The sequence below is a fragment of the Melanostigma gelatinosum genome (genome assembly GCF_949748355.1).
Source record: "Melanostigma gelatinosum genome assembly, chromosome: 3".
Lineage (NCBI taxonomy): Eukaryota > Metazoa > Chordata > Actinopteri > Perciformes > Zoarcidae > Melanostigma > Melanostigma gelatinosum.
This window is the reverse complement of record NC_136636.1, coordinates 20,663,788-20,673,302: the sequence shown is the minus strand read 5'-3', so window position 1 is coordinate 20,673,302 and position 9,515 is coordinate 20,663,788. Positions and strand designations below refer to the sequence as shown.

At 39.0% G+C, this 9,515-nt stretch overlaps 2 protein-coding genes across 3 annotated transcripts; both read right to left on the bottom strand.

Moving 5' to 3' along the window:
• Nucleotides 1–339: 339 nt before the first annotated feature.
• rdh5 (retinol dehydrogenase 5 (11-cis/9-cis)) lies at nucleotides 340–2,734 on the bottom strand (the record flags this gene model as incomplete). The annotated part of the gene is made up of 5 exons (XM_079266133.1): nucleotides 340–560; nucleotides 1,213–1,376; nucleotides 1,864–2,122; nucleotides 2,243–2,565; nucleotides 2,709–2,734. 5 exons carry the CDS (start codon nucleotides 2,732–2,734, stop codon nucleotides 340–342), a joined length of 993 nt encoding a protein of 330 aa, XP_079122259.1.
• Nucleotides 2,735–5,779: 3,045 nt separating this feature from the next.
• bloc1s1 (biogenesis of lysosomal organelles complex-1, subunit 1) lies at nucleotides 5,780–9,185 on the bottom strand. Of its 2 annotated transcripts, none has more exons than XM_079297039.1 (4): nucleotides 8,995–9,185; nucleotides 8,780–8,852; nucleotides 7,162–7,294; nucleotides 5,780–6,469 (listed from the first exon to the last, which is right to left on the bottom strand). In XM_079297039.1, the coding sequence occupies exons 1-4, from the start codon at nucleotides 9,053–9,055 to the stop codon at nucleotides 6,359–6,361; spliced, it is 378 nt and encodes a 125-aa protein (XP_079153165.1). In that variant the 5' UTR covers nucleotides 9,056–9,185; the 3' UTR covers nucleotides 5,780–6,358. The 2 variants fall into 2 exon arrangements, with proteins under 2 accessions (XP_079153165.1, XP_079153166.1); XM_079297040.1 differs by having other exon boundaries at nucleotides 8,991–9,167.
• Nucleotides 9,186–9,515: the final 330 nt, after the last annotated feature.

Genomic DNA, 9,515 nt, shown 5'->3' with positions numbered 1-9,515 from the left:
ATTAAATCCATCCATATCAAGGAACATAAATAACAGTGACGAAAGGCACAGCATTGTGTTAACAAACAAAACAATTATTAAACAGTAAATTACACAATACAGTTTCATTCTGTTCTCTCACATTGTCTAAAGTTCTGAAAACCAAATACTTTTACATGCCAGATTACAGGCAAATAAAGAAAATAGGAGCAACATCAAGTCGCTGCATGGCCAATGTAGATAAGGAATATGGGTATTTTGAAAGGCAAACGATTCATTGCTTGAAGTCAACCTCTGCACTGCATCAAAATGACACAAAATGACATAACTTTGAAGACACTTCATCAAAGTGATCATGAGTTACACGCTCTTTGACGGGCGAGGCAGCACCAGCTTCAGCCCAATGTCAACTACACAGGAAGGCATGTAAGAGAGGGGGATCCAGATAAGCTTAGCATCCCAGCCGGGGCTGTATCTGGTGCGTGGGTGAGCAGCAGTCAGAGCGTGCTCCATGCAGCCGGTCACCTTGGAGAGGTCCGTGTCGCAGATAGCATTCATGATCAAACGCTGGACCTTGATGTCTGAAAATGAAAATATATAGAACATATATATTTTGTACTTCCCCCTTGAAATGTATATTTATCGTATATTAAGTGAGATTCATGATACTTTTTAAAGGTATATTTTGTAGGATTTGGTGGCATCTAGCGGTGGGGTTGCGCATTGCAACCAACTGAAACTTCCCCCGTGTGCCGATCGTGGAGGAGAACTAAGGTGGCCGACACAAAGTCGCAGAAATGCAAATGGCCCTGTCTAGAGCCAGTGTTTTGCTTGTTCGGTTGGAGGCTATACTGTAGAAACATGGCAGCCAGCTCCGTGAGGAGTATCCGTATCCAAAAGGCTCATTCTAAGCTGACGAAAACGCAACGATTCCTATTTTAGTGATTAAGCACTACAGAAAACATTCATCCTTTTACATTATATTCTATTTCTGCCAATTGATGCGCCTAAATGCTACACAATGGACCCTTGACATCGTTAAAAAGTATTTTTGATTGGAATTTCTATGTTGTCTTCAGGAAACAAATTCAATGGGACTTTTAACTTCCATGATCACTTCACAGGTTTATTTGAAATGTGACAGGATTACTTTTTAAAAATCTGTATCTGTATCTGATCACAATCAAAAGACAGTGATGCTTACTCATAGTTTCAAATAACGTTTATCAGTACATTTATCGAGGTACTTGTCTCCGTAGCTGGCTTGTACTTCGGGGCTGAGCTGGTTCCACAGGCGATGCAGCTCCCTCTCGAGGGGTTCCAGGCTCGTCATTGCGGTCTTGAAAAACCCCGGCTCAATGATGCACACATTGATTCCAAAGTAGTTAATATCTCTCCTAACAACAGAAACGTCACGTAGAGTAACATAAAACATGACATGCTCATAGATTTATATAGACAACAGAGATTTAACACCGGCCTCAACCTTTTGATCGAGCGTAACAAATAAAAACCCAATAGTCTATTAAATAGACACAGTAAAACTGCCTGGTCTCATGAGCCAATATTTGTCTGCCTGGAATATGCAGAGGCAGTTTGTTTTGTGTATTACTGCAATTTGATGAATGGGAGGTGCTTTATTGTTCAAAATGTGTGTTGTTGTTCATCTTTTATTAAAAAAAAGAGCATATCTAATATGAAAATCTGTCTGCAAACCCAATATCCCTCATGGGACATTGACGATGTGAAGATTGCAACTTGAATGCCTATTTGTTCTTATAATTAGAAGGTAGGGTTTTCTAAAAGTTAAGGATAACTGGCTCCACAAAATACTTTCTTTGTGTTTAATGAAGCACGCCGGTTGTTACAGTACGCTCTTCTTACCTGAGGCAGTCCGAGAAAGACTCCACTGCAAACTTGGAGACGCAGTATCCACCACCGTTTGCAGCCACCCTGCCCAGCACCGACGCTACGTTTACAATACGGCCGCGAGCCTTTTTGATGAGGGGCAGGAAGGTCATCGTCATGGCAATCACTCCATTCATGTTGACTTTCAGTACGCTGTGGAAATCCTCCACTTTCATCCACTCTGAAGGACCCATGGGCAGTGAGCGTCCAGCGTTGTTCACAACACCCCAGAGTCCTGTGAAGAAAACGAAAGACAGAAAGGGGACGTATATGTAACTTGTGTTGCAGATCGGCCTTGTGGAATTTGATCGAGTCAGTCATCCCTTTAATCAAACAATGCAGCATCATCTCTCACCCTTATCGCCGACCTCCTTCTTGGTCCACTCCATGGCTGTCTGGACGCTGTCCTGACAGGTCACATCCAGAAGGACAGTCTTCAAATAAGGGCCCGCCGCCCTCTTCAGGTCATCAGCTCCCTTTTCTGTGAGACAGCCAGCGAGCACGTGGAAACCTTTTCGATCGAGCTTCTTGCACAGCAGGTTTCCAAAGCCCGAGTCGCAGCCGGTCACAAAGACATACTTCTCAGTGATGTCCTCGATCTCCAGGCTGTCTCGGTACAGCCACACGAGAATCCACGACACCACAAAGGTGCCACTGATGTATGACCAAGCATGTTCCCTGAAAGAGAACGGAGAGGAGACGAAGACAAGGATTTGACTTTGAGAAAATATTCTAGAGGTGTAAAAGCCTGGAGGTTCAACGGTTTGGTGACAGCAGCCAAATTACTGCACTAAATCTAGTGTAGCATCATGAATTCTTACCCTAAAACGTCATAGAGAAACTGCATATCCAGGATTAGAAGTGAGTCCTTGGTCACCAGGAGGACTTAGTGCTTACTAAAAAAGTCGAGCAAATGTTATTGACATTTAGATTAGATTGTTCAGGATTGGAAATACTTCAGACGACTTATTTCAGGAATCCCCATGACCAAATCCCTACTCTATTTCATCATATTTTAGGGTGGAACTTCTCTGATGACTAAGGGAAACAATGAGTTCGTTCACAGAGGGCCTTGAAATGTTGAACTGCTCTGGGCACATGAGAAATATTAGGATAATACTCTTATGGGATAAAGAAAGGTATTTGGGAGGGAGGGGGACCCGAGGAGGGAGGGCACATTGTTTTGAAGCATAAATGTACTGCCCGTGACCTCGCTGCTTATGCTGCTCATTAGCTGAAAACCAATTAGTTCCCCATCTTATTAGTGGTTAAAAGATACTTCTATGGCCTATTTTATCCATGAAATCAAATTTGCCTGCAGACTTAAGTAAGTTTTAATGAATAATTAGTTGATATGTTGTTGATGTTAGCTTGAGAACATTGGGTAAAACACAACTGACCCTATAAAATGAGGGAAATTTAATTTAGTGTCTCAACACAGTTAATATATTCTGAAAAATAGAACAGAATACCTCAAAAATATATCGTGTATCAATATAATTTGCAGGTAAAACTACTCAAACTCAAACCCCAATTAGTGCTTGCTGTAAGCTTCTTTTTATTAACTTGTAAACTAATTGTTTCATGGATTAAATATGAGACATTCGCAACAGGAAATTGGGATCATTGTCAATATTACAGAGTTTAATGAGCAGAAAAACAAATCAGAGCACACAAGAATGAGAAAGTACTTTGTTTTAATTCAACAGTGAGAGAGTTAATTTCATAAAAACTATATTATCCTACCTTTTCCTCTTTTTGAGAAGTGATGGATCTCCACAAGTTATCCGTCCTCTTCCCTTTCAGGTTACTCTTCTGTGTTAACTCAGAGAGGCTGGTCAGAGAGAGGCTTTATCCCTTTGGTTTATCCTTTAAGACAAGTCCGCAATTGGTAATCCCCAATCCGTAACCACTGGGTCTGTGTGTGTGAGTTTAATAAAGAAAGAGTGGTGGCAATTACAGCAAACATCACAACTGTCTGAACACAATGTGAACTCAGACATCATATAACTTTGTTGGGTAACTGCTCGCAGTACATGATCTACTTTTCATGACATCAGGTTCTTTGAAGAAGTCGACATGAAATCTTGCTCGTTCCTTTTATTAGACCCTGGTGGTTCTCAGGGAATACAGAATAAGTACTTTATGTTTTAAGAGTGTTAAAACAAACTTAGAATAAGCCTGCATGTCAAAGCCTCGTGCACCCTTAAAAAGTGTGTTTAATCTCATTGGCCTCCCTTGTTCACTGACCTATTATATCAGTCTTAACAACAAACAATATGTGCAGTATACTCTGTAACTGCACTCTGTGATGCACGTTTTGAGACCGGTCAGCTGGTACTGCAGAGATGTTGAACGTTAACAAGAAGTGGCCATTGTATTGCGGCTTATCAATCCTCCATAATAAAACTACCTTTAGACTTGCCGGAAGGACGTTTGTCAAAATGTTGTCTTGAACAAAGATATATACTTTATATATACAGCGAATATGAGCGTGAAGCAAGACTCAAACTGAAGGATCATGTGTGACAAACTGCATCTTGACTCTGGTTTTCTATTGTTTTATTGTGCAATGAATTACCAAATACTTCTGCAATTACATGAGTGAACTTAACAGTCAGCCACGTGTGTCACAACACACATTCCACTAATAGTCCAATCACCATAGCCAAGCTATTTATCCAGTTATAATAGTTAGTGGATTATCAGTAGTTTTATTACAATACTTTTAAACCGTAAATGTATGTTACTACTTTGACATTTGACCTCCTGTTTTCATAAAGGTCACCATTAAACCATCACCCAAACTCCAATCCTTGACCCGGAAGCCCTTAAGAACTGTAAAGCATCAAACATGTGTTGAAGTCTGAGAGTCCCAACTCAAATGTAAATGCTCATCAGCGCTCTCACAGCTCTGGGACACTTTTCCTGGTCACTACTGACACAGATTGTGGCTTTTTAACATCCAGACCAGAGGATATTTTTTGAAGTAGCCTGCTCAAACTTCCCTTCATGCTAATGTGTCTTTTCATAGCACAGCTGTTGTGAACATTTTTATTCATACACACTTAAAGTGGTGGATTAAATGTATTACACCAGTGTACTGTTTTATTTTATTTAAAAAAAACTTTTCATCGTTAAACGGGAACAAAAGTTCGTGAAGTTGTCCGACAAGAACAGTAAATCACATATAATACATTAAAATAGACACAATTTAAGTATCAGGTGGTGAAAAGAAGCCTTCCTATAAAACGCTTTTAGGCGATACGACAGACAAGTATCTCCTAACATCACTGTGGTCGATAATCATACGCTTGAAAGAATTTAATGACTCGCTGTTATTGTACAAGGTGCGACAGTGAACACTGCCCTAAAACACAGAAGCCATTGGTTAAACATGGCCGTACTCTGATCAGAGCTCGGGCTCGTGATCGCTCACAGAGGCAGAATATTGATGCTGGAGAATGTGTACATGTATACAAAAAAGCAATTTGTCTGTGGCCCCTTGAGCATATTTATATTTTTTTCAATTACCAAGACACAAAAACTGGTACTTGTCATAATTATTGAAACCGCTGACTCATGTAGCCAATATATTGACCAGGTATGCTAAATCATCAGCACATTTTCTGCTTTGCACTAAGCTTAGAAAACTGTTTTTGCAAATAGCTGAACACGGATATCTACATTAAACACATCTTTCAAAAACTAAAAGCCTTTGTGGGTTGTTTGCTAAACACTGCAATTGAAATACCACACATTTAATTATCAAGCCACCTGCCACAGAATGCACCTGTATACATATATATATATATATATATATATATATATATATATATATATAGATATATATATATATAGATATATATATATATATAGAATTTTGCTTACAATTAGTTATGTTCAATAAAATTGTGTCCGATACCGTTATAAAAATGTCAAAGGCTTCAGATAATAGTGTTTTGTACTGCAGTTGGCATGTGGAAAGACATGTTTAAATGTTGTGAAATGTTGTTTTGAGTGAAGTCTTTGCTATTGTAAGAGATATATATATATATATATATACATATATATACATATACACACACACACACAATCTTGTATGTTGTGAATGTTTTCTGTTTGGTTAGTTTTAACAGAGTGGGCCTTAGTTTCAGAAATTGTGTTTTAGCAACTGCAAAAAATTGTGACAAGCAGGTGAACCTAGATTTTATATGAGACGCCTTCAAAAATCCATACTGACATAGCACATCGTTCAATAACAGATTGCCTGAATGTTTTTGATGAATTGAAGTCACCACTAAATAGATGTTAGACCTATTTCAAACTTTCAGCATTTCACTGAACAAAGTGACCGTCAGCATTACTACACTCTGCGGACGAGCCAAGTCATCGCTGCTTGCATCTTTGCCGATACTAGCTCTTCATTCCAGTGTGTTTAGGTTCAGCTGTGAACGTCCCAGCATGAAGTTTATGAGGAAGCAGACTGCAGTGGACCCTTGTGTACGTACTCCAGAGCTGTGGCAATGGTCCTCATGTCCATCTCAATACTGCGGGCCCAGTTCTCCACATCCCCAATTTCCTGTTCAAATGAGAGTACAGAAACAGAAGTAGCAGCATTAGTGTATGTCGATCAGTCTTGCCTATTATCAGGACCGGCAACATGCATCATTCCCAGACACGCTGTTTCCCCTGTGAGGATGACATAAGCTGGGTAATTGCAGAGGGAGTGGAAACTCATTCATGAATTGCTTTTAGCAGCTGTCGAATCCGCTCAGATCTAGGACCTGTGTCGGGGCCCTTCAATTAAACTAAACTGCTATTCGTCAAATATAAACATGAGGAACAAAACAACAAGTTTGCAACAAGACCATGTTTGTGGTATTATTTATATTTGAACAAGGTGCACAGTGGGCTAAGACAGTATATATGGTTTTGTCTGCATTAAGCAATACTTAGTGATATTAACACTGAGTCTTAATACTCAGTATAATGTAAGACGGTCACTCACACAGAGTGCTGAAGCAACTCATAATACACCAAACATTGAACTTAATTAAATGTGATGCTGACTGCAGGTGCTTCTATCAGGTATATGATACATCTTCTTTCTTCTTCTTCTATTTGGAATCTCATATTGTTTACAGAAAACAACTTTTCATATTGCCATAAAAAGTAAGGGCACTTATTGATTTGACAGCTGTAGACTTAAAACCGTAAAAAGGTTATAAGCAGATCACGTGACAGAAAAGCCTCATGGACAGTGTATCCTACCTTTAGGGCCTGATTGAAACCCTCCACCATACTGATCCACTGAGCAGTTTGTTTGGAGAACTGGCTCGCCTGCACTTGGAGAGTCTTCACCTCATGGTCGAGCTTACGCTGGTTTACGTATGCCTGCGCAACTCTAAAGTTAAACAGGAAAAGATTTTTTTTAAATGAAGCGCTACAGTATCACTTATTGATGAAAATATAGCATTATGTATAAATATGTTGTTGCATGTGGGGGCGGATTTGTATTTGACAGTGCAAAGTCTAAATCATATCAATTTCTCCATTCAAACAGAAAACATACTGTGTTATTCAAACTAGACTACATCTTACCAAATCACAAAGGGATTTTAGTACATAATCGTTTTCATAAAATACCGCATCCCACTCTTGTTCTTTAAACTTTCACAATGTCAACAATCTCAATGTACTATTTCTTAGTGGTTGTGTCACACACTGCCAAGAATGTATGGCTTTATTTTACTGGCTCAGACAGAGGTGTTGGTGGGTCAGCTTGGCAGTAATCTGTTAGGGAACCATGGGACCCAGAACATCTACACCTGTGACTTCAGGGAACGCGTTTATGACGCAGCAGCAGCAGAATATATACCTAGTTTTAGGAGCAGGGGTACAGTATTCATCCACCGTTACTGGACCAACACAAAGAATTTGCTTTAAACTCCGTATAATTTAATATTCAGTAGCAACCTTAATTGTCTATCACCACGACAAATACGGTGGTGCCGAAAATCATTAGTTAATAAAAAAATAATCTTAAACATTTGCTGTTCCATCTTCTCAAAAGTGATGATTTCCTTTATTTTCTGTTTATCATTTTGACTTGAATATCTTTAGGTTTTAAAGCAAAAAAAAAATCATTGGAACAAATCAGTGGATTTGGTATTTTTCATTATTGTCTGACATTTTATTGACTACACTTAGAATTGTAGTAATCTACGGATAAATCAATAACAAAAATATTTGCTAGAACAGCCTCAATATCATTACAGCTGACATGAGTTAATCAACAGAAAATGATTTGCCAACTATTTGAATTATTGATTCATCATTCCAAATGTAATTTCCCCAAGCAAAAATACCAAACATTTGTGTTTTGTATAATTGTTAACTGAATATCTTTGGGTTTTGGAATGTTTGTCAGACAAAGCAAGACATCACATGGGGCTTCAGGAAATTGCAACAGGAATTTATTTAAAGTATTCTGACATTTTGAGTAATAGAGAACATAATTGGCAGATTAATCGAGAATAAAATAATCGTAGTTCAAGTTTACGACAACATAATTCAAGTTAACTGTACAAACTAGTGCAGATGATTTACAGCAACAGGTTAAACGAAATATAAGTGACACCTTCTGTTGGGTGTGTTTGTGAATCAGGTGGCAACAATCTGTAAAATCAAGAATTTGACAGAATGATGTGCAGTATACCTTTTACTGGGAGGTATCTCACTACTTAGTGAGGGTGCCATGATGTCAATACATCTCATATCCTACCACTACCACTACCTCTCCACAACTATTAAATAAATCAGCAGGATGTCTGCCAAACCTCAGGAGACAAACACAAACAGCAGGAATGTAGGAGCAGGATTTACATACCCAACATTGAGGTGGTCTACCAGAGCTTCTGTCAGACAGGTGGCTGCAGAGATAGCTTCACGTCTGCGTCTCTCTGTGCAAGTAAAAAGATCAACACAGACAACTAATTAGTCAGCACTATTGTGTACCAACGGGACCGTCTGAGACACTCTATCGGCTTTGTTTTTAGCATATGTTAGCACGATAGCTAACCAGCTAGCCAGTCACTCACTCACCCTGCTGCTCCTTCCGCTCATTCTGCTTCGCCTGGTGCTCCTTCAGCAGACGAGACAACATCTTTAGTGGTTGTGGAGATGAATTTTCAATTTATTTATTTTATCTTTTAACGAACGTTAATTGAGTAACATGGCTATATAAACAGAGACGTTGGAGATGCTATAAGCTGTCTTGTAATGTTACAACCGCTATCACGGGACCTAGCTCGAGGACGACAGGAGTGGGCGTGCCAATAAAATGGCGTCTCGCATGCCGCCATTTATCATAATCAATGCAATGTTATTACATTTGTGTTATTACTAACGCAAGACTCAGTGTAGGGATCAGACCAGCTAACGTTAGTAAACTGAATGGTAGCTCCAGAATTAAAAAATGCATGTAATCACTCTTTATTATATAATTTAGTTAGGAAGATATGTTTTATGGTGACGTCAATATCAGTTGCAACGTCATATCGTTTTAACCTTCAAAATAAAAGTGTAAATAACACTATTATTGCTACAACTACAACTACAACTCC

Coding starts and splice junctions, on each gene's coding strand:
- bloc1s1 (XM_079297039.1), bottom strand. CDS start 9,055: ATGTTGTCTCGTCTGCTGAAGGAGCACCAGGCGAAGCAGAATGAGCGG. Junction 8,853..8,994: donor TGAGCGGAAGGAGCAGCAGG/GTGAGTGAGTGA, acceptor TTACTTGCACAG/AGAGACGCAGACGTGAAGCT. Junction 6,470..7,161: donor GTTTCAATCAGGCCCTAAAG/GTAGGATACACT, acceptor TCATTTGAACAG/GAAATTGGGGATGTGGAGAA.